This window comes from Solea senegalensis, linkage group LG10 (assembly GCF_019176455.1).
Source record: "Solea senegalensis isolate Sse05_10M linkage group LG10, IFAPA_SoseM_1, whole genome shotgun sequence".
Taxonomy (NCBI): domain Eukaryota; kingdom Metazoa; phylum Chordata; class Actinopteri; order Pleuronectiformes; family Soleidae; genus Solea; species Solea senegalensis.
Genome location: NC_058030.1, coordinates 22251730 through 22276738, shown reverse-complemented (window position 1 = coordinate 22276738; position 25009 = coordinate 22251730). Strand labels below are relative to the sequence as shown.

At 41.8% G+C, this 25009-nt stretch overlaps 1 protein-coding gene across 7 annotated transcripts in view; it reads left to right on the top strand.

The window, feature by feature from the left end:
* Positions 1 to 4152: 4152 nt before the first annotated feature.
* pclob (piccolo presynaptic cytomatrix protein b) overlaps positions 4153 to 25009 on the top strand; it is a 72022-nt gene continuing 51165 nt past the window's right edge. For 5 of the 7 annotated variants that reach the window (XM_044036757.1, XM_044036754.1, XM_044036756.1 and 2 more), the window contains exons 1-12: positions 4156 to 4352; positions 5681 to 6887; positions 7593 to 8348; positions 11156 to 11968; positions 12092 to 12952; positions 13157 to 14104; positions 14352 to 15212; positions 15357 to 16175; positions 16325 to 17473; positions 17710 to 18723; positions 19381 to 20514; positions 21394 to 22398. In XM_044036757.1, the coding sequence (XP_043892692.1) occupies positions 5934 to 6887; positions 7593 to 8348; positions 11156 to 11968; positions 12092 to 12952; positions 13157 to 14104; positions 14352 to 15212; positions 15357 to 16175; positions 16325 to 17473; positions 17710 to 18723; positions 19381 to 20514; positions 21394 to 22398 (10314 nt within the window). In that variant the 5' untranslated portion in view covers positions 4156 to 4352; positions 5681 to 5933. Of the gene's footprint in view, positions 4353 to 5680; positions 6888 to 7592; positions 8349 to 11155; positions 11969 to 12091; positions 12953 to 13156; positions 14105 to 14351; positions 15213 to 15356; positions 16176 to 16324; positions 17474 to 17709; positions 18724 to 19380; positions 20515 to 21393; positions 22399 to 25009 lie in introns of all 7 variants that reach the window. The other 2 variants (XR_006361197.1, XM_044036758.1) reach the window with 2 other exon arrangements.

Below are 25009 nucleotides of genomic sequence, written 5' to 3'. Positions count from 1 at the left end.
TCCCCTCAAACTGCGAAACAAGTGGGGTTTTTGAGCAGTAAAATTGACTCCCAAATGAACTCGGTTGACAGTGGTTTGAATGTGACAGACTCTGGATTGTATTTCAAAGTTACACACTGCGTCTTTAAGTACCGCATTGTGACGATGAGGTAGATGTAGCAGTCAAACACTCCTTACAGGATTTCCTGCCCATGTACAAGCCCACACAATGATAAAGCCTCAGTCCCCAGATGGAGATTGTGCTGATGAATGTTTCCTGTGTGTGTGTGTGTGTGTGTGTGTGTTTTCCAGTGCTTGTGTGTGTCCTCAAGCCCAATCTGCTGCTTTCCAAAGCAGGACCATAACTACTCTCCCGCTCACATATCACACATGACGTAACGCTCCCACATGCCCACACACCACTTGCTTGTCATCCTTCCCACACATCTCACTCACGCTTATACCACATCCTGGAAAGGAAAGGACTTTATCGACCGTATGCCACGTGTGTGCGCGCGTGTGTGTGTGTGTGTGTGTGTGTGTGTGTGCTTGTATTTGTAACATTTTCTAGCATAAACACTGACCTTGTCAGGACCAGTAGTAATTTGTGAGGAGCTGGTTAAGGTTTAGGGCTTGGATTTGAATTGTGGTTTGGCATGAATCGGTTGTGGTTAAGGTTCAGGAAAACACATTATTTAGGTTGTTCTGAAACTGAATGGGATTCAATGCAGTGTCCTAAGAAGAATAGATGTGCAAACCCGTGTGTGTGTGTGTGTGGGTAGGTGGTTGTGGGTGTGTACCACATGACAGGTTTTAGAACCAAAACTAATTCATTATCGCCGTATGTGGAAGAGTTCGATATGAAGTGGTGAGAATATAGTTAATAGTTTCTAAATAGTATATAAATAGTGTATGCTAAACCACAACTGCTGTCAACTGCCAATGCACAGGGATGTATGATGTCTTGTGGTGTTTACATCGTTGTTTTCAATGGAAGTTTAACTTTGAAACTGTTGTATAAATCTTTTTCTTCTCCTTCTTCTTTCAGCTTCTCCCTTTAAGGGCTCACCGCAGCGGATGATCTGTCTCCATCTTGTTGTCTCCCTTGTGTCCTTTTCTGTCCTCATGTCCTCCTTCACAACATCCATGAACCTTCGCTGTGGTCTTCCTCTTTCCCTAGTGCACGGCAGCTCCATCTTCAACATCTTCAACAACTGTCCCTCCTCTGCACGTGACCAAACCATCTCAACATTGTCTCTCTTACTTACTTTTACTATTTACAAACCCTCAAATATGCTCATTTCTAATCCTCTCCATCCTCGTCACTCCAAATGAAAATCTCAGAAGAGTTGCAAAAATATGCATGCACTAAATTGCCACTTTATTAGGTACACATGACATCCAATCTGGTGTGGTTTGACATGCTGTGCAGTCAGAGATGGTTTTCTTGTCCGGCCATTCTCCTCTGACTCCTGGTGTCACTATGGCATTGTCACTGGATATTTTCTTTTCTTTTTCTCTTTAAACCCTTGATCATGGATCGGAGAAACTGCTGATCTCAGTTGATCAGCAGTTTCTGATATATTCAGAGAAGCCCGTCTGGCACCACGCTCAGAGTCACTGAAATCACTTTTTCTTCCTCATTCCAATGCTCAGTTTGGCCCTGAGCAGCTTGTCTCGTGTCCATTCTGTGGAGAATCTCTGGTTGGAGAAATTGTGAAATCAAAGCCAGTGTAAGAGACATGTTGGACAGTGTGAAGAGGTGCTTTGAGCCTGTGGGTGTTCACTACTGATTTCATATGTCTTCATTAGCTATTCTGCAACCAGCCAACAACAACTTTTAATTCAGGCCCTGGAGGAAACGTCTAGACTGTGTCCGCACAGTGGAGGCGCACAGGCGTCCAGTCCTCAGCTGTGTGCTGAGTTGACAAAGAGTGGAGAACTATGAGAAGGCAGTTTTCATGACAAAAGCTGAGATGTATTGCTGTGTGCCAGTATTTTGACAGGCCTGAAAGATGGGTGTTGTTTACGATTGAGATAATGAAATGATGAGAGTATGGATTCAACATATCGAGTCTAGGAAAAGTATAAGAGTGAATAAACTGTAATGTTTATGGTAGAGATCTGTCGATCTATAGAAATCTGTTCAGCCGATGGGTCATTTATGCAGATTGTGTAGCTAGAGTTTTTTTTTCCCTTGACAAAACCTATGAGAAAAAACCCCAAAATGTAATAACAATTTATACCCAAAATTGTCTAACTATAAATATTAATTTCAGGTCTTTTTCTAGAATCTAGAATGTTGCAGATTTTGAGAACAAACATGTGTAAACTTTCATTAATAAGTAATTGGCTGATTAACTATCAATAGGGTCCTCACACCACTGTGTGAGCTCACACCGTTATGATCTAATCCCATGGTGCTCAAACTGTGGTACTTGTTCCACCAGTGGTACGCGAGCTTCCTCTGGTGGTACCTGGAGGAAAACAAGAAATACTGTTCTACTGTTTATACTGTTGAAATCTGCCAGTCAATCTAGCTCTAGTTTAAGGTGGTAACTTTAAGCCAGAAACCCAATTCATCAATTAATCAATCAATCAGAAATTATTTGTATAGCACTTTTTATAGCATTTCTAGCATTTTAAGCAAGCTAAAATGCATGGAATGGAAAGTGGCAGTAGGAAAGAAAAACGTTATGTAACGTGTTGCTGTCACAGTTGCTGTTTTCATGTGAAATGAGTCACGGTGGTTTTTCACCTCTAAAAAGTGGGTGTGCCCCTGCAAAATATTTTGGGAAACACTGACATTAAAGCAACAGTGTGTAACTTCTGTCACCAAAACACTGCTTGTGTCGCTGTGTAGCTTTCTGAAAGGAGGTCCATATTCAACAATCATTTCATTATCTCATTACCTCACTCGTGTTTCAGAGACGTGGGGATCATTTCGTTTTCTTTTCAGTTTTTTATCTTTTTATCAATCAAACTTATCTATTGTATCAATATACTTGTACAACACACCACTCTGTGTCACCACAGAACACTGAGAAACACATGGTTTCATGAAATTCAAACATGTAACGGACATTAATTTATATTAATATTTATTTTTCTCCATGTATAAGATATCACTTCAATGATAAAGCAGATTTCAGGGAGCATTTTCTCAGTTATTCATCTGCTCAGTGGTGGTGATGATCACACTGACATATTAAATGAACGGCCTTTTGCTTTTAATTAAGTAGATTGATGGACCGGTAATTGTACTTCTCGCCGGCTCAATTGTGACACAAAGTGTGTCTCTGGATGGATGCAGCCCAGGAATGTCACCACAGACACAGAAACAAAACAGAGCGAGCGAGAGACGCAGACAGAGTTGTGTTGAACTGAAAACTTTAATCAGTCATGTGTAAACTCATTTGACAGCGGAATCTAACAGACATTTATTAATATTTAAAAATATGCATGGCAGTCTGTGGTCAAATGTAATCAAAGTACAGCAATAACACTTTCTCAGCCTGTTTCCAGCCATAGAAAATTCAAAATGACAAGTACAAAAAAAAGTTTATGGTGAATATGTGGTAGTTTTTTTGCCGGTGATTTTCGGTGAATATGATCTGAACATATCTCTACATGCTCATTACCACATCATCCCTTGATTACGGATCATGAATTGATTAATCAATTACTAAATCGTCAACAACTTTAAAGATGATCGACTGAGCATCTGAAAAACAGTCATTTCTGCCTTTAGGGTAGGGATACACGATATATGAGCACGCAGAATCACGCATTATCAACTGATGTTTCTCAATTTTTCTGTATTTTATGGACCAAATAAAATACTTGTCCATCAAGTCAATAATTAACAGGTTGATAGTGAATATAATCGGTATTTGCTGCTTCTCATCCTAATAATCACACTCACATTTCAGATGACGTCAGTGGTCGCTGAGAAAACGTGGGTAAATCTCAAGGACGTTGCCACTGATGACTCCGTGGAAATAAATCACGTTGTCCCCTTTAATTTCAATTTCCGTGCGTGATATATATTGTGATCACCTGTCAGATGGCGGCGCCTGCGCACTTGAGAGGGGGGGCGGAGAGGATGCAGCTGATCGCTCTCTATCACTCTCACTCTCTCACTGCTGCCTGTGCCCTCCATCCTCAGAGGCGATCACACACACACACACACGCGCGCGCGCGCGCGAAGAGGCAGAAGAGATATCAGAGAGGGTTTTTTAAGGATGAGGAGGCAAATGTGCCGCTGATGAAGGTCCACGTTCTGCCTGTTCCTGTTGGAAATACCCGGCGCTTCAGTGTTTGACATTGTGACCGCGGAGGGTGAAGGATGCTGGGCTGCAGGATGGGAGGAGGTGAGGAGGGAGAGAGGGAGGGAGGGGGGGGATTACAGATAGTGTTTCACGGGAGATGCCATCGTTGACAGGGATTTTTCTGGGTTTTCCTCGCTGATTTGAGCAACAGCACTGGCTACTTTTACAGGTCAAGGACACCAAAATGGGTGATAATGTGTTTGCTCCAGCCGCGCGCGCGGAGCTGTCACCACCTTCAAGCCCTCCACGGAGTGATGTAGTCGGGTTTGGAGTAGTGACGCGTGATGCATGCTGCTTCCCCCCCATTACGATAGAACGTCTCTGTGAAAGATATCCACGTCCACTCATTGCAAATGTGTGAATGATTGCTCGTGGCGGTGAGCTGAGAGTGTAGTAAGCGTTCAATCCAAGTCTACACGCGCTGGAATAACATCTGCCCATTACAGACTTGTAGTATATGATGCTATATGATATGAAGAAGGATCAATTGCCCCCCCCCCATGCATTTATTCCATGGGTCCATGGGCCTCTACCCGGATGTGCCTGCAGTTTCTGCAGAGAGAGAGATAGTGTGTGTGTGTGTGTGTGTGTGTGTGAGAGAGAGAGGGGGGAGAGAAAGAGAGAGAGAGAGTGTTTACCCGTCTTCTTGCTGCTGTGAAACATGCTATGCATGGTGTTCGTGCTCACTCCCTGACGCTTGGTGCCATTTGTTTGATGAATGTGGAAAACCAGTGTGTGATTCTTACACAGTAGATCATAAAATGTTTGATTTCCTTGGATTGATTCATTGGAAATGGGTTGGTCATAAAGGTGTTGAGGGTGTAGAGGCCTCCTGTGCTTCACACAGGTCTATATTGTGTGGCCGGGCAGTAAAAAGATCTATATTTCTGAGGTTTCAGCAGCTCTCGACTCTGTCCGTGGTGCTGAATGCAACAGCTGGAAGGAGTAAATGAACGTGTGAGGTTTTCTCTGTGCAGGGGCGGCAAATGAGCAAAAGGGATGAAAGTACATTTTATGTAGTAGGTGCTATATGGTGTGTGTGTGTCACTGGAGATGTTTTATTACATTTACAGTGCTTTCACATTTAAAAGCACCTATTGTAAGAAAACTGCAGTTCATAGATTAAGATAAAGATCCCGCCTTAGAGTGAACAGCAGATTATATAACACGAGTAAAAGTATAATGGACAGGGGTAGAACAGACAGAATATGGAATAAAATATTAGTATAGAAACATAAATAAATGTGAGAAACCTGGCAGAATATTGGCTGAGCCATCAGTGTAAATGTGAATCACACATCCACACTTTCTTTTGTCTTGTTCCTTGTCATCTCACACTTCTTCTGTCTCTGTGTGTGTCGTGGATTTAGGAAGTCTGGCGTAGATGCTGAGCCAGAGGAGAGTCCAGGGAGCAGCAGCCACAGCAGCAGCAGCGGCAGCAGCCACAGCAGCAGTAGCAGCATCAGTGGGGCTGTAGATGCCCTCTCAACAGCTCCACCCCCAGCCCTCCCTCAGGCCTCTGTGGGAGAGCCTGGACAGAGAGGAGACAGCTCCTGCTCTGACAGTTCTGTAGAGTCCAGCTCTAGTGAGGAGGAGGAGGACGAGGAGGAGGAAGACCCCGCTATGTTCTCCTCCAAGTTCCTCAGTGGGGCCAACCCCCTCAATGCTGTGTCCTCTGCTGTGAATAAGTTTGGTTTATTTGGAGACGATGGGGAGGGGGGTAAAAATACGAAACCTCCTCCCCAGCAGGGGCCAAAGCCACATGGAGGAGAGCAGCCAGGAGCAGGTCTTGGCAAAGGCCCTAAACAGCAGCAGCAGCAGCAGGGAGCCCAAAAATCAGGGCAGGTCCCCCCTATGCAAAAGAGCCAGCCATCTTCGAAACAAGGATCACCACAGCTGCATGGAAATGGACAAGCTGGGCTCCCGAAGAAGGCTGGTGGGCAACAAGCTGCTCCAAAGGCAGACGCACAGCCTGGAGGTCAACCTAAGGTCCCAATTCAGCAAGGTTCACCTAAACCTGGAGCTCAACAACAGATTACATCTAAGAGTGGAGCTGAACCAGTTTCTCCAAAGGCATCATCTCAACAACAGGTTCCACCGAAGACAGGGACACAACAACAAGATCCTGCAAAGACTGGGGTGCAAGGGTCCACGAAGGCTGGGCAACAAAAACCTGGCTCACAGCAAAGTTCACCTAAAGTAGGTCAGCAACAGCAGGTGTCACCACAAACTGGACCACGACAGCCGGGTTCCCCTAAAGTTGCACAACCGGGCTCACCGAAGGTGGGTCAGCAGCAGCAACAGCAGCAAGGCCTCAGGACTACATCACAACAGCAGTCCTCTGAAAAACCTGGACCCCAGCAACAAGGCCTAAAGGGACCGAGTACACCAGGCCAGTCGCCACTGGCAGCAACGAAAGCTGGATCTCATACAAAACAAGTCGTTAAGCCCCTTTGCCCAGTTTGTAACACAACAGAACTCAATATGCATACCAAGGAACCACCTAACCACAAAACCTGCACACACTGTAAAAGTGAAGTGTGCAGCTTGTGTGGCTTCAGCCCTCCAGACTCTGATGTAAGTACTGGTTCCTTATTACATTTTATATACAGTATAAATGTTTTGCTTAATATTCTCTCTTAAAAAAAGTTTTGCATACAGTACAGCAGTGTTGCCCAAACTTGCTAAACGGGGGACCTACTTTTAAAAATGGCAAATGTTGTTTACAAATCATGATAATAGCTCACCTGTGCATGGTTTGGCAGCTAATATACAGATATATATAACACCTAATCACTTGTGAATGAATATTTTCCAAGAGACGTTTCATGCATGTTATTTAAAACATATACAATATACTTTGTCTTAACAAAATCCATTCATCTTCTATCGCTTTATCCTAAATGGTTGGGAACCATTTATTTGGGTCTGGACAGTATCGTTTAAAAAGGTCAACACTTGCTGTATTCACAAGAATCCTTTTAATTTTATACAAAAACTAATAAAAAAACAAAAAAAAACAAAACAAAAACACTCATTAGGCTGCAGACATTGGGTTTTATGTCATTATTCTGACCAAATAATTGCGATTCAGGGGATTTTAAGGGGAAGATACAGGCTCAGACTTTTGGCATCTTCAACATTTTTATGATTATCTGAAATTCACCAGGATCAACTGTTATTTCTGATGCCATTTAACTTGTGTGAGATGTATATATTATTTACTTATCATGTTTAATATCATCCAAATTAATGTATCTTTTCATTTGTTTTCTTGTACAGGGGCGTGAGTGGCTTTGTCTTACCTGCCAGATACAGAGAGCTCAAGGAACTTCTGAATCATCAGGACCTGCCATGAAAAAGCCCACACCGAGAAAAGTTGAACCTGTCAAAAAAGAGATGTCAGCACCAGGTTCACCTCAGAAAGTGCAGATTAAAGCTGAAGCTGTGAAAGGGCCAGAAAGTCCCAAACAGCGCAACCCAGCTGCTCAAAAAATGACACCTGAGACCCAACGAGCATCAGGGTCTCAAAAAACTGACCTGACTAGTCAAACTGGACGTAAGCAAAGCACTGCTTCCTCAGCTTCCCAGCAGGAGTCGGGAAGTTTATTTGGCTTTGGTGGTGCTAAGAGTGAATCTGCAAAGCCCCAGGAGTCAGTGACTGGGAAGATGTTTGGTTTTGGTTCCTCCATTTTCAGTTCTGCGTCTACTTTGATAGCCTCAGCTGTTCAAGATGAACCCAAATCAACGCCGCCAGTTTCTCCCAAAATTCAGACAAAAAAGGAGACCAAACCATCATCTGGCCAAATGTCAGAACAAGACAAGAAGCATGAGCCACCCCAGCAGGCACAGGCCAAAGGTGACAAACTTCCATCAGAGACTCCAAAGGCTGCTAAAGCAGGACAGTCCACATGTCCACTCTGTAAGGTTGTGCTCAACGTGGGCTCGAAGGAGATTCCCAACTACAACTCCTGCACTGAATGCAAAAGCATTGTCTGCAACCAGTGTGGATTTAACCCCATGCCAAATGTTAAAGAGGTAAGGTGTATTATATGTATCCATGATAAGTAATATAACATAATTCGTCCAAAGAAAGTTACATGCATCACTTTATCTTTCTGAAATTCTCCCAGGTGGTAAGATAAGTTTCTACAGAACCTGACAGATGGTCCGGTCTGTAGTTACGTCATTGTCTGGAATGTTCATTTGAAACTCCTGTTCATGGGGGTGTTCAAGTACATAAATAGATAGATTATAATTACTTTTGGATAGACAACATCTAGTACTGAAGAATAATTTAGAAATATTTTCATACATATTTTAGAAAATAGTGGGTGTGGAGTTAAGAATTATGGGGCAGACTGTTCTCTCCAGTCTTAAATTCAGGACTTTTTTGGCTTGTCTGAAAATGTGGCTCGATGACGCACCAGAACCATAATTAGCGTAACGATATAAAAACCTCAGCTGTTTATCATTTGCTTTATGTAACTTCACCTGCTTCCACTGTGCTGTCTTTTGCTTATTAGCTAGCTGAGATTCCTTTGTCCCAAAATGGTTCTTACCTCGATGCAAAAACACAGAAATCTCTGCCACTTTATTTAAAATTCATAACAATGTGGAAATGAAGTAAAAAGAGGAGCAAAGAGAGCAGGACTGTAGCTACACCAGCTTTGTGTTTGTGTACAATATGTACTGACACCAAAATAGTGAGAATCTCACTTTGCTATGACAAATAGTGATTGGCTAAAGTGTGTGTGTGTTTGGGGAAGTTTGATATCAGTGCATTTACGTTAATATTCAGTACAAACACAAGCGCCATTCATCGGCTTTGATCCCCACTAAAGTTTCTTTGTGTGTGTGTATGTTGGGCTCCTCCACTGCACACTTCCCCAATATCACAGTGCAGCAAATATAGCTGAAACACCTAAAGCAACATTTTAATAATTCATATTTGTTTAGTGAGTAACACATTTCACTGTAGGTTGACAAAGTCAGAGGAGATATTTATTAATCACTCTACAAGCACTTTAAGAACCTGATTAACACATACTAAACCACTCTGTAGACTCACACCAAGGCCAAACAATCCTACATGTTTTCTTAGCTCTTTAACTCTAAGATGATTCTAATAATAACATTATTATTATCTATAATAACAATAATAATAATAATAATAGTTTATCAAGCACTTTTTAAGATTCACATTACATAGTGCTTAAGATTAAAACGAAGACAAATTCACCCCATAAAACCAATATTATGTAACAAAAGCAGCAATTCTGAATTAAACTTAAACTAATTGGGGAAGGCTTTCCGATAAAAGTATGTTTTCCAGAGAGAAGAATGTAGCTGACTGTGCAGAGCTGATCTGAACATATTTTACCTATTATAACACACTTGTTAATCTCAATACCAAGAAGATATGATTATTTACAACCAAAATCATTTGTTGCTGCTGAGTAATTAATGAAACTGTCTAAAAGCCTGTGCTGTTAATAAATGTGATTAAAAACTCTTGGAACTGCTCCTACAAAATGAAATGGTTGTGTAATAATGGCATAAAGATCCCTCTATGGTGTTAAGTGCAGGAGTGAGCAGGTTATGTTAGACAGGTTTTCTTTGACCACACCGAAAAGATGAGGGCAACACAGTCTGCAAAGCTCTCAACATTCTTTAGCTTTGAATAGGAATGATTTTTGTGATGGGTTTAAATTTGTCTAACTTTCAAAATTTCTGACTTACCACACTGTCGCACACACAGTAAGACAATAAAATGATGCCTCATTAGGACTCCTGGTCCTAATCCTAACAAGGTCAGGGAATATGACATTCAAGGTGAATTACATCTTCTAGGTCATCTAAAGCACAAAGGCCATGACACTTGACCCTGTAATTCACTGCAGTAGACAGATAGTAGTGATATTGTCAAAAATGAATGGCTATAACATTTGTGGAGCTCAGTCTGTGTATTTTGCAAGTGCTCTGTAGAAGTGAATGTGGTAAAATGTATAGCTCAAACCACTGAATTACAGTCATTACTGTTAATCAGTTTTATCATTTCAGAGTTAAACAAATGGCAGGGGATGAGTTAGGTTGCCTGTTTGATGGTGCTGTGTCATTACACAGCTTCATCAGCCCCATATGTCATTTTAAGTATGAATATTGCCCTTTATAGCTAGTAAGCACTTTTTTTTCATTTGCAGAGGCACTATTGCCAAATGACTTTGTGTACTGTATGTGAGCAGGTTTTTCTGTTTAGTATTAATCACCTAAAATCCTAAACCTTCTTACTTGGCTTACTGTTTAACTTAATGACTTAATTCAGACCTGCTATTAACATCTGTCCTGAGAGAGTCCACCACATGTGGACAGTTTTTATTATGACTGTTAACACTTGGCATTAAAATGCATCCTGGATGTGTGACCACATGAGGTCAGATCGGGCTTTCTTCTGTACAATATTTAAATACCCACTTAAATCATGTCTGTTTGTGACAAAAAACAATGTTTTAATGAGTCTTGGTGACTGCAAATAAATCAATGTATGGGTACTGATTAGTGTGGAAAAATAATATGAAACTGCAATTGGTCAAAGTGGTCCTACACAGCTGAGGGAGTGGTCTCAGCTGAGATTGCATTCATGCAAGCTCAGGGATATGGCCACACACATCCTCAACCCACCTCAGAATGTGTTTTTGCGATCTGATATGATGCATTCAGGATGGATTGAGAGCACTGAGGGCTGAACTTGTGGCAGTCTGCATGATGTCTGAATGGGGTGTATAATTATCTGTGGGTTTATTGAACATGGATCTGAATAATGTGTTTATTTGTTGTGTTTTAAGGGAAAGGAGTGGCTTTGTCTAAACTGCCAGGTTAAGAGAGCTGCTGCAGCAAGTGAAACTCAGAAAGATACATCTTTGGTCAGTTCATCTCCAAAAAAGCCTGCAACAGCACAACCAATACAACAAAGGACTTCTTTACCAGGGTCTCCACTTAGTAAAGGATCTACACCAGCCGCACAACCAGTCAAGGCTGAAGCTGCTAAAGGACCAGGTGGTCATAAAGAGGCCAACCCAGCTCCTGGTCAGAAAACACCTCAGCAGAGTCAAGAAACTGGCCCTCAGAAAAAAACAGAACAGACAGGCCAACCTACACAAAGGCAAGGTAGTGCCACTGCAGTTAAACAACAAGATTCAGGAGGTTTCTTTGGCCGAGGTGGTCCAAAGCCAGAAGATACAAAGCCTGTAGAATCAGTGAAAGGAAAGATGTTTGGTTTTGGCTCATCAATCTTCAGTTCTGCATCTACTTTAATTTCCACCGCTGTTCAAGAAGAGCCCAAAATCACACCACCAGTCTCTCCTAAAATACCATCTGCAAAGGGCACCAACTCCCCCAAGAAACCTGACCCTGACAGGAAACCAGAACTACAGCAGGCCAAGATTCCTTCAGCAGAGCAGCTGAAAGGAACACATTCTCCTTTAAAGCAAAAGCCAGCTTCCCCAGTTATTTCTAAAGCAGTCCAATCTACATGTCCTCTCTGTAAACTGGAACTCAATGTGGGCTCTAAAGATCCTCCCAACTTTAACATCTGCACAGAGTGCAAAAATACTGTCTGTAACCAATGTGGATTTAGCCCCATGCCAAATGTCAAGGAGGTAAGACTGTAAGAATATTTTACATTGCACGATTACTTGACTGCTTTACTTTGGTTGTAAATGGTAAATAATGTAATGTGTGACGTTTCTCTAATTTTACCTTTTTACTTAATTGTTATACAGGTGAATGAGTGGTTATGCCTCAACTGCCAGATGCAGAGAGCACTTGGAGCATCTGAGCCTCCAGGAACCCCTATGATGAAAACACAGGCCTCACCAAATAAAGTTCCTGCATCTGCCAATGTTCTAAAGAAAGAAATCCCCCCAACAGACAAACCTCAGAGCAAAGACATTCCAGGACAAGTTGAATCTAAATTAAAGGAGGTCTCTGCACCAGGATCCCCTCAGAGGAAACCACCAGCAGAACAGAAAGGAAAGGGTGATGTGAAAGGACCAGAAATTCAGAAACAGGGCAGCCCAGTTCCCCATCATAAAACTCCACAACATGGCCAGAAAACTTCAGACCAAACAAGTGGACACAAACAGAGTAACAGTGCCACTACTAGACAAGATGAATCTGGGGGGTTCTTTGGATTTGGTAATTCTAAACCTCAACCTGATGCTACAAAGCCTACGGAATCACTGGGTGGAAAAATGTTTGGTTTTGGTTCCTCCATATTCAGTTCTGCATCAACTTTAATAAACTCAGCTGGCCAAGATGAATCCAAAACAACACCACCAGTCTCTCCCAAGATGTCCACTGCAACAGCAGCCAAATCCCTCCAAAAACAAGAACAGGGGAAGAAACTTGAGCAGGACCAAAAAACCAAGGCATCTCCGTTGTTACAAGCCAATAAAGAAAAAGCTCCACAAGGCTTGGTCATGACCCCAGCTGTTCCCAAAGCAGGGCAATCTACCTGTCCTCTTTGTAAGGTGGAACTCAACTTTGGCTCCAAGGAACCTCCAAACTACGATACCTGCACTGAATGCAAAAACGTAGTCTGTAACCAATGTGGATTTAATCCGATGCCTAATGTTTCAGAGGTAATGAGCTGAAAGACAATTTATGTTGAATTTACACTATAATACAATGCTATATATTGTAAAATTTATGACGGATAATGATTGAACAGCAGTACATTGTATACTTCAGACTGTACATACTGGCAATTGATCTAGAAAAGTGTGAACATAATCCAGGTGTTGTAAACGTTCCATATTTTAATTTGACATACTTTCTTGTTGCAGGTGAAAGAATGGTTATGCCTCAATTGTCAAATGCAGAGAGCTCTGAGTGCATCTGAACTTACAGGGCCTCCTATGAAATCGGAGAGTACAGCCAATAAATTGTCTCCATCTGTGGTACATCAGAAAATAACGACTCATAATCAAGTGGATGCTCCAAAGAAGGAACTGCCAAAATCGGATGCACCTAAAAAGAAAGAGAATCCAATGTCTGATACAGTACAAAAGGAGGGGGGTATCACACAAGGTTCTCCACAGAAGACGCATAATACAGCAGTAACACAGGCTGACAAGGAAGCACAAAATAAAACACGGGCTAGTCCAACCCCTGACCAGAAAACTCCTCGGGATATAAATGGAGAATTAGGTTCCCAGAAACCATCTGCCCAGACAAGTCAACTGCACAGTAATGTGACACCAGATCGACAGCTGAAGTCAGGAAACAAAGTTGGTGCAAGTGGACTTGCAATTGGACCTGATACTTCTAAAACAACAGAGTCCATGACTGGGAAGATGTTTGGATTTGGTTCCTCCATTTTTAGCTCAGCATCCACTTTGATATCATCTGCTGTTCAGGAAGAATCACACACCACACCACCGGGGTCACGTAAGATGTCTGCACAATCACAAGTTTCTCCCAAGATTTCTCCAAAAGGTCTATCAGCAGTTTCTCCCAAAATGTCACCAGCAAAAGAGACCAAAACAGTTGTTCAAAAGTCAGAGCATGAGAAGAAACTAGAGGAATCCCACCTTAGCAAAGAGGATAAAGCTCCATCACAGCTGGCAAAGGCAAAAACTGTGTCCAAAACATCTCCACACCAGACCATCTGTCCACTGTGTAAGGTGGAGCTTAACATTAACTCCAAGGAGCCTCCAAACTACAACACTTGCACTGAGTGCAAGACCACTGTCTGTAACCAATGTGGATTCAACCCCATGCCTATTGGGGAGGTAAGCAATGATAAACATTAATATTTTTCAGGACAGAAGTTAATTTTTCATGTATCCCTTTCATCTAGACTGTAATGTGTCAGAATTTAACCTTATTTGAGTATAGATCTTGTGCTACCTTTTTACATTGACATGATTGACCTATAGTGTATTCTTCCAGGACCTGTTTCAAATACTTGGGTTGTTCAGAAATACTGTAAATCCCAATTTCATAGCAACACATAACCATTTCTCAACTTTACAATAGGTGCAAGAATGGCTATGTCTGAACTGTCAGATGAAGAGAGCAATTGGAGTGTCTGAACCCCCAGGGATTCCGACAATTAAATCCCAGACTTCACCAAGTAAAGCTCCTTCAACCACTGCAGCCCAGATGAAGGATTCCTGCAAAACAGCTGCACTTCAAAAGACAAACATTCCAGGCTCTGCTTTACAAAAGAAGGACAGCTCAGAACCACTACAGCAAAAACAGTCCACACCATCAGTTCAGTCTGGCAAACCTGAAGCCCCCACTTCACCTTTAAAACAGGGCAGCCAGGAACAACAGATAAAAGGTCCAGTCAAGCCACTAGATCAGGCAAGTCAACCTGGAAGTAAGCAGAGTAATGCTCCTGCAGCAACACAGCAAGAGACCGGAGGGTTATTTGGCTTTGGTAGTCCTAAATCTCAGCCAGATGCTGCCAACCCTGCTGGGTCAGTGAGTGGGAAAATGTTTGGCTTTGGTTCCTCAATCTTCAGTTCTGCATCTACTCTGATAACTTCAGCAGCACAGGACCAACCTAAGACCACTCCGCCAGTTTCACCGAAAATGTCTGCAAAAGAGGTAGCTGTCAAAAAGAAAGAAGATCAAGGGAAGCTGCCACAGCTGCAGCAGCAGACCAAGACACTTCCATTGGAAGAAACCAACGTGGAAAAGGCATCTTCAAAGCTTCCAAAAACTTTAAGAAGCTCCCAATTGGCTGTTAAACCAGGTCAATCTACATGTCCACTGTGTAAAGCTGAACTCAATGTTGGGTCTAAGGATCAGCCAAACTTCAGTACCTGTACTGAATGCAAGAATGATGTGTGTAACCAGTGTGGCTTCAATCCCATGCCAAATGAAACAGCGGTAAGAATGGAGACATAAAAATCTCATTAATATAACGATATAAATACTTTTAAGTATTTTTTGTGTTTAAATTATGCATGTTTTTGTTAATTACTTTTTCAGAATATTACATTAATCAATCTTTTTTTTTTTTCAAATTTTAAGGTGAAGGAATGGTTATGTCTCAACTGCCAGATGCAACGGGCTCTTGGAGTAACACAGCCTCCAGAGGTCACCTCTGTCAGATCTCAGATACATGCAAAACCTGACACCATCACTCCACCTAAAGAAGAAAAGTCAGACTTATCAGCACCTAAGTCACCTCAGCGGAAACTGTCTATAACAGCACAGACAGCTACAACTCAGGAGGATAAGAAGGCAATGTCAGGTTCTCCTCAGAAAATGCCACATGAACCACATAAGACAATTGTTCTTCACAAATCACCAGACATTGCAAGGAAAACTGAACTGAAACCGGGTAACACAGTAGGGCAGCCAGAATCAGGAGGCTTATTTGGTTTTGGTGGTGGAAAAACTCAACCCAGTCCTGCAAAGCCTACAGAGTCAGTGGGGGGGAAAATGTTTGGCTTTGGCTCTTCCATTTTTAGTTCAGCCTCGACGTTGATGACCTCAGCTGTTCAGGACCAGCCTAAGACTACACCTCCAGTTTCTCCAAAGATGTCTCCTGCAAAAGAGATCAAATCTTCTGCTCTACAGAAGAAAGAAGATCAGAGTAAATCAGAACTCCAGCAAACCAAAGCACCACCATTCGTTCAGGCTAAAGTTGAGAAAGCCACAGCAGAGCTTCCAAAGGCTGCACCGGCCACACAGAGCACTGCCAAACCAGGCCAGTCTACATGTCCACTCTGTCAGGTTGAACTTACCATTGGGTCTAAGAGTCAGCCTAACTACAGTACCTGTACAGAATGCAAGAATACTGTCTGTAACCAGTGTGGCTTCAACCCCATGCCAAATGTGTCAGAAGTAAGTGAGATTTGCTAAGTGATATATGACAACATTTTTATTGCACTTTACTCTGCTTTTGTTGGTATTTCACTTTGTCTTATGTCATATGAATGTACAGTACATGTTTTACAGACACCCCTATTCAAGATAATATGGTTTGCCCACAGGTGAAGGAGTGGTTGTGCCTGACCTGCCAGGTTCAAAGAGCTGTAAAGACAGCAGAAACGGCAAATCCTCCACAGATGAAAACCCAGGCATCATCTAACAAAGTTTCCACACCTGCTTCTGCTCCAAAAGATGTCACTGCTAATCATAAGTCAGATATTGTTTCTACACAAAAAGAAGACATGCCAGACAAAAAACAGGACAGTTCAATTCCAGGTGCACCACAGAAAGAGGAAACTAAACCCCAACTTCAAACTGATAATAGCCAAGCATTAACCTTTGTTGTAAAGGAGACCCAAGATGCTGTGTCAGCCTCAACAAAAGATGAGAAAAATGCCTCATCAATTACTGCTAAACCTTCTCCTATCAGCACTGATATTCAAATGTCTGTTGAGAAGAAAAAGGATCTCACTCCACCAAGTTCTCCTGCAATTAAAGTAGTATCAGTACAGAAAGAGAAGAAACCTGAAGTAGTTAAAGAATCTTCTGATCAACTATTGAAGTCTGCTGATCAAGTAAAGCCCCAAAAAGCACAAAGCAAAGACTCAAACCTTGAAATCTCTGTTGCCAAATCTGTGCAACCAGAAGCACCGCCAACACATGAAGAATCAGGACGGCTCTTTAGTTTTGGTAGTCCTAAATCTCAGCGTGCCGACTCAAAAACTACTGAGACTGTGACTGGGAAGATGATGGGATTTGGGTCATCCATTTTTAGCTCAGCATCCAATGTGATAACATCTGCAGTTCAGGAAGAGTCCCGCGCAACAAAAGAAACCTCTCGCAAAATGTCTGCTCCTGCGCAAGTGTCTGACAAGATGTCTCCAAAGTCTAGTCCCCCAGTTTCTCCGAGAAGCACTTCAGCAACGGAGGTTAAACCTCCTACTGCTCAGAAGCTACACCAGGAAAAGGGAGACCAGACTATACAGGTCAAGGCTCCTCCATCAGGACAGACCCAAGTGGAAAAAGATCCATCAGAGCCTGCAAAACCAGATCACCCCCAAGCATCAACAAAAGTGAACCAGTCTTGTCCACTCTGTAAAGCAGAACTTAATATTGGCTCCAAGGATCTACCTAACTACAAGACCTGTACAGAATGCAAAACCAATGTCTGCAACAAATGTGGATTTAGCCCTATGCTAAATGTAACCGAGGTGAGTGAAATACAATGTTTTCTGATAATTTACACTGGTGTTTGAATAACAGCTTTCACGAGTGTTGGAATGTAGGTATGAGATAAGCTTTTGTAATGATTTACTTGTCTAATCTGTGTTGTCCCCTCCCATTAAACAAAGATTGACTTACCAATGTTACCAATATATCAATGTTGTTAAGAATGCATTGCCAACAAACTCAAAGTGTGTTACTCAGGTTCTGTGTGTGTTTTTAGGTAAAGGAATGGCTATGCCTCAACTGCCAGATGCAGAGAGCACTTGGAGCTTCTGAACCCCCAGGCCTCCCCATGATAAAACCCCAACTTCCCTCAAGCAAAGGAGTCCCTGTCACCACACAGAACAAAGAAACCCCAGTGTCAAGTTCTCCTGAAGACAAAAAGGATCTTGTTAATGTGATTACAACCAAAGAAACGGAATCCCCAACCCTTGATGATCCAACAAAGAAAAGCACCTCTAAAGCTGCTCCAGCTATCACAAAGACTGATTCCCAAAAAGCTCCTGAAGAGATTCCCAAAAAAGAACCTGGTAAACCCCAGCAGCAGCCTGCAAAAACCATGAGTGCTCCTGCTGAGTCTGCTCCTCGACCAAATCCAGAGGCAGGGAAATCATCTCCAAAGCAGCCCCCAAAACCTGGGACTTCTTCTGCTAAATCTGTACCTCCATCAGCTCCAACTCCACCTGCTAAACAGGAGTCAGGAGGCTTCTTTGGCTTTGGTGGACCTAAAATACAGCCTGCCACAGCAAAGCCAGCTGAGTCGGTGACAGGAAAAATGTTTGGCTTTGGGTCATCTTTCTTGAGTTCTGCATCCACTTTGATAACCTCGGCTGTACAGGATGAATCTAAAACTACACCGCCGACTCCACGTAAGATGTCCACTACATTCCAGGTTTCTCCTAAAACTACACCACCAGCCTCTCCTAAAACGATGCCCGCAAAGGACACCAAGCCCCCTGCTGCGCAGAAAACTGATGAGAGGAAACCAGAGAAAACCCAGCAGGACAAGACTTCTACAACTGTACAGGCCAAAGTGGATAAGGCTCCATCAGTGCCTCCAAAAGCACCAGCAGACATCCAAGGTGCTCCAAAAACTGATCAGTCTGCCTGTCCACTGTGCAAGGTCGAACTAAATGTGGGCTCCAAAGACCCCCCCAACTACAACACTTGCACACAATGCAAGATGACAGCCTGCAATCAATGTGGATTTAGTCCAATGCCAAATATGGCAGAGGTAAGTCATCCCAGCAGTTGTTGATTTCATTTGTATAAACAGTATTTCCATTGTTTGTATTGTGGGTAGCATTTCAGAATTTTACATATTTTTTAGTTAATTTTTTTTTAGTATCAATTTTAAAAAGGAAAAAAAAAGTTGATTATTTCAAGAACATTCAAGGGTCCAGTGTAAAAATGAGTGACCTGAAATGTTGAGACTGCAAATTGTAACATGTTAAGGAATTCTCCTCTCACCTTTCTTCCTTTCCCAAGTGAACTACAGTGGCTCTTTGCTTATGAGAAAGGATATAAACTCCCTTTACCACTTCCTTTCTGTTTTTTCTGCTGGGGGGCAGGGGGGATTAGTCCATTTCTGTGAAAAGATTGTTTTAAATTTTACACACTGGAACCTTTAACTGTCAAAGGTTTTAATTTGATTAGATAACACACAACTTATTTGCCAATGAAAATACATTTATAAAATTGTAATATACTCTACACTGGTTTGCTGAAATCATGTTTTATACAGCAGGTTAATTCCACCCATTGTGTCTCTTTCTAATACACAATTATAGAATAGAAAAGGGTATACTGAAACCTGTTTCTTCCTTGGTTTGTATATTTGAACACATGATGTTTGTTTCTGATTTATGCTTTCTATTGCAATTCTTTTCAGGTAAAGGAATGGCTTTGTCTGAACTGCCAGATGCAGAGAGCCCTGGGAGTATCTGAGTCTGCTGGACCTCAGCCTGTAGCTAAACCTCAGGCTTCTCCAAGCAAAGCTTTTACACCTCCTCTATCTGAACAGATGGATACACCAACACTAGCCCAGAAAGAGAAAACTACAGAATCTACAACAGTCAAAAAAGAGGTCACTCCGTTCAAAAAAGAAACCCCCAAAGCTGAGGCCAAACCTATACAAGAGATTCAGGAAATTGCAAGTACCAAACAAGGAAAGGCCCAAGATTTAGCTCAGCAGCAGAAGCAGCCTGGTGAAAAAACTCCACTAGTGCAGCTTTCGCAAACTACCAACCCAGAAGTAAAGACTGGCCCTGCAAAACAAGATGCAGCGAAACAACTACAACAGCCTCCAAAATCTGTGACCCCTCCTACAAAATCTGCACCACCAGTCTCTCAACCAGCTCAACCCCAGCCCCAGCCTGCAAAACCAATAACTGCTCCTCGACCAGATCCCGAGGCAGGGAAATCATCTCCAAAGCAGCCCCCCAAACCTGGGACCTCTCCCGCCAAATCTGTGCCTCCATCAGCTCAACCTCCTAAACAGGAGTCAGGAGGCTTTTTTGGCTTTGGTGGTCCTAAAACACAGCCTACCGCAGCAAAACCTGCTGAGTCAGTGACAGGAAAAATGTTTGGCTTTGGATCATCTTTCTTGAGTTCTGCATCCACTTTAATAACATCAGCTGTCCAAGATGAATCTAAAACTACACCACCGACTCCACGTAAGATGTCCACCGCATTCCAGGTTTCTCCTAAAACTACACCACCAGCTTCTCCTAAAACGATGCCCGCAAAAGACACCAAGACCCCTGCTGTGCAGAAAACTGATGAGAAGAAACCAGAGAAACCCCAGCAGGACAAGACCTTTACAGCTGTACAGGCCACAACTGTACAAGTGGATAAAACTCCATCAGTGCCTCCAAAAGCACCAGCAGATCAGTCAGTCTGTCCACTGTGTAAGGTTGAAATAAATGTGGGCTCTAAAGATCCTCCCAACTACAACATATGCACACAGTGCAAGATGACAGCCTGCAATCAATGTGGATTTAACCCAATGCCAAATGTGGCAGAGGTAAATCATCCCAACATCAAGTTAAACAAAGTAATTTAAATTGATTTAAATGTGTTTTCAAAGGGAGTTAAAGATGCCATTTATTTAAGTAATCAACACATAATTCTAAACACATTTCACTGCTAAAAGTTTTAACTTTACACCACACAAAGTGTTTTCTACTAAAACTAACCGTTTCATATACTGTACACTCAGGGGTCTAAGAAAGCAGGTATGCTTTGATACTTGATTATTGTATGCATTACTGGAAATAGAGAAGACTAGTTGCCTATCATGGTCACAATTACATCAAGAAAACACATCTGCTCACATTATGTCATCTGAAACAACATATCATTTCCATATCAGTTGCTTCTGAACAGTCCAATGCAGTGTTTTTTTGCAAGCAAAAAGGAGTCAATTTGAACTGTAGTAGATAAATAATTAGCTACAACCAAATGTATTTATTTTTGTTTTTAAAAGCAGTTCTCATTATATTTGTCTATACCAACAAAATAAATATTACATTACTTTATTCATAAGTAGCATATTTGCACCAAATTAATATTGCACCTTTGAAAAATGTGCTTTTGTGTAATTATGGCAAATTGTTAATGGCTACTACAGTATATGCACTATTTCTAAAAGTACAAAGACGTTTGATGTTTTCAGAAGTGAGATGTTTATGGTTTATTGAACTCATGTTTTATACACCAAATATATATTATATTCATTATATCTGTAATAATAAGTACCAGAGCCAAAATATACACAATACACGTACCGTAGGTCATATAAGAATATACTTTTGTGCTGTAAAATGTTTTGTAGTTGGTTTGTGTCGTTGAACATTGTTGTTGCTTGTTTTTGATCAATGTTTTCTATTGTAATTCTTTTTAGGTGAAGGAATGGCTTTGTCTGAACTGCCAGATGCAGAGAGCGCTGGGAGCATCTGAGCCCACTGGACCACAGCCTGCAGCTAAACCTCAGGCTTCTCCAAGCAAAGCTTTTACACCTCCTTTATCTGAAAAGCAGGATACACCACCACCACTAGCCCAAAAAGAGAAAACTACAGAATCCTCAGCATTCAAAAAAGAGGTCACTCCACTCAAAAAAGAAACCCCCAAAGCTGAGGCCAAATCTACAAAAGAAACACAGGTAGTTTCAAGTACAGAACAAGGAAAGGCCCAGGATTTAGCTCAGCAGAAGGAGCCAGGTGGAAAATCTCCACAAGTGCAGCTCTCACAAACCACCAAGCCAGAGGAAGTGAAGACTGAATTGAAGACTGGCCCTGCAAAACAAGAAGCTGTGAAACCATCACAACAACCTCCAAAATCTGTGACCCCTCCTACAAAATCTGTGCCACCACAAGCACAGCCTCCCAAACAGGAATCAGGGGGCTTTTTTGGCTTTGGTGGTCCTAAAACACAACCTTCTGCTGCCAAGCCTGCTGAGTCAGTCACAGGGAAGATGTTTGGCTTTGGCTCATCTTTCTTAAGTTCTGCATCCACTTTAATAACCACAGCTGTTCAAGATGAAGCAAAAACGACACCACCAACTCCACGCAAGATGTCCACTGATATTCCGAAAACTACACCTCCAGTTTCTCCTAAGATACCCCCTGCGAGGGAGACCAAACCACCTGCTGCTCAGAAGCAAGAGCCATCATCACCGGCCAAACCTGCTCCTTCAGCACAGGCAAAAGTAGAGAAACCTCCACCAGAACCTGCAAAGATCACTGCGGTGACAAAAGTTGCCCCGAAAGCAGATCTGTTGACCTGTCCGCTCTGTAAGGTAGAACTCAACAGAGGCTCCGACAAACCCCCGAATTACAACACCTGCACCGAATGCAAGAACACAGTGTGCAACCTTTGTGGATTCAACCCTATGCCTCATACAGCAGTGGTAAGTGTGCTTAAGACATGCACGTCATTTTCCTTATCTCTTATGCATGTTACACCATGCTGCATACACATCACATGTAGCAAATATATTTACTTGACAGTGTATGCAAATGCAACAGTCTGAGGTTTATATAAGGCCCAGTCTACATGTAGGCAGGAATTGGTGGGTTAAGTTTCTGAAAACACACATTTTAGAAAAGTCCTGCCAGGGTGAACATTTTGATAATTTTTTTCCACGGTATTTATGTGTTTGAGTTTTTGCCAGTGTTTCCTCTGTTTGACGTTATCACGTTTATTTCTGTTGTGTCAGATGTAGCCAAACCTGCGAGTGTTAGCGTTGCTGAGTGGACTTTTAACGTGCTTACTTTTGTACTTTTGTCATTTGCCGATTTTGCAAATTTGTCAGTCTCTCTTCTGATCGCCCGGCAAGGCTTGACCTTCCACCTCCTGTTAACTTAGCATTCTTCATTTTCTTTAAACCAGAGAAGGAAAACTTCAATTTTCAAAAATACCATTCTTTGTCTGGAGTAAGTGGCTGTAAAATACCAATATATTAAAAAATGTAGCTGAAGAAACCTTTAGCTTTAAATGAATCTAAGCTCCTTGCTGCTTTGATTTAGCACGTGTCACATCTACTTATCCTATGTCATTAAATCAAAAATGTGGTTGCTGGTACAAATATTGTCATCGTTTATGGTCCAAACACCTGCAATATGCTCTTCAGTGGGTAATAGACCTTTCTTTGTCTGCTCGTCGGCAGCAACGGAGATCATGGACAGGCCTTACTCATTTTATGAGTCCATAATTTGTACACCGTCAGGCACACCATCTTTTGAGTTAGAAGATGTCGAGAACATGGTTTACGGTCAAAAAATCTTTATGCATGTCATAGAAAAACGGTAGATGGGCTTTCATGGAGGCTTATATTGTGACTGAAAAATGCACGTGTATTTGCTTGAATTGTGCTTCACTGTTGATTTGCTTTTCAAGGCAAAGAAAAGTGCATTGGAATAAAATGGTCAAAGGTGCCACAGCAGAGGAAAATGAGAGCAGCATGCTTGAATTGGTTTTCAGACTGTGACTTTGAACAGTGGTTAGTGTGTTATTTATTAATGTAATGTAATCGAATCATCAAACCGACTTTCAGAGATCTTTACAAAATGAAAAACACACTAAAATGCAGACTGTGTGGTGGCCGACTGTTGTGGCTATCTATCCACTGAGGTGACAGGGGTTATTACATAACAGCACATGAGAGGACGAGTGCTCCAGCCAACCAGCAGCTCTGAAAACGTATTACAGTGATTGAGGGTTGTGCAACAGCATTAGTGGAATGGGGATCTGCTGCCATGACAGAGCAGGGATCAGGGAATCTCCAGTCCCCGTGAGAGATCTGAGATGGCAAAGCCCTTTGATGTATGCCAATAAGTAGAAGTGAAATGGATTATATCCAACACAATAACGACACAACAGAGTACATTAGAGCAGCAGACAATTCCTTTCAAATGATCTGCTATTTTACAGATCAGTGGCTCCATGTTATTTGCCCTTCATTTTATGTGTATGGTTATAATACATGTGCATACCTGTTTTGGATTTGCTCATACATACTGGTCATTAAGATTCTTTACCTCAGGTGCAATAATAATTTAACCCCCACCCCCCACCTTTTTTTAGCTTGTATGAGTCACATTTCCCCGTAGGGTTGTTTTTTCCAACAAACACCATTCAGTTACTACCAGGGGTGCTGTGATATAAGGTTTCATTGCAGTTTGTGAGGAAAAAGCACTCACAATAATTTGATTGTAGTGAATTTATATTATCTGGTGATATTTGTATTAAAAAAATTTAGAAACATTTTAAACATTTCAAAATATGTGGATCCTATCAAAAAAGAAATAGTACAATACAGAAATTAGGTACAATACAGTAACTGATTGTTTTGACTTGTAATTGCAATTGTAGTTGCAATCACTTTTTCAAGCCAAACTTTTTAATGGGCATAGAATGTAGAACAATCGACATTTGAAAAAATAAACTGCACTTTGCTAATTGCATTGCTTCAAATTGTTGATTGTGTTTTGGTAATTACTCCGACTTCCTCCTGATCACTGTAAAGGATGAATATATCAGTATTCATCTGATACTGGTCAAAAATCGCCCCAATGGAAAATGACAAACATAGGCTCCAATTTGATCCAAAATCTGCAATTGTCATTTGAATGCTTCCCTAAGCACAAATGTAAATAAAATGCAGTAATAGCTTTGTCATGTTATTTTGGCCAGTTTGTTTCTTTTGTAACGGAGCAGGATATTATTTGACAGTTGAGGCCTTTTGTTTTATTTTAAATGGCTGGTTTTAGGTGATGACATCATGTGGAGGATGAAGCAGTAGAAGATGAGATGAGAGGAAGTCATGCTTCAGAACAATGTTCATCGCCTTGTAGTGTAAAATACATCAGAGCATTACGGCATGCAATACTATCAAAAATATAAACTACCTATATGACTCTTGAAGATTATCATGGGCACACTCCATTTATTTAAATTGGCATAGAAGATGGGGACACATGGTGGTGCAGTGGCTAGCATTGTTGACTCACAGCAAGAGA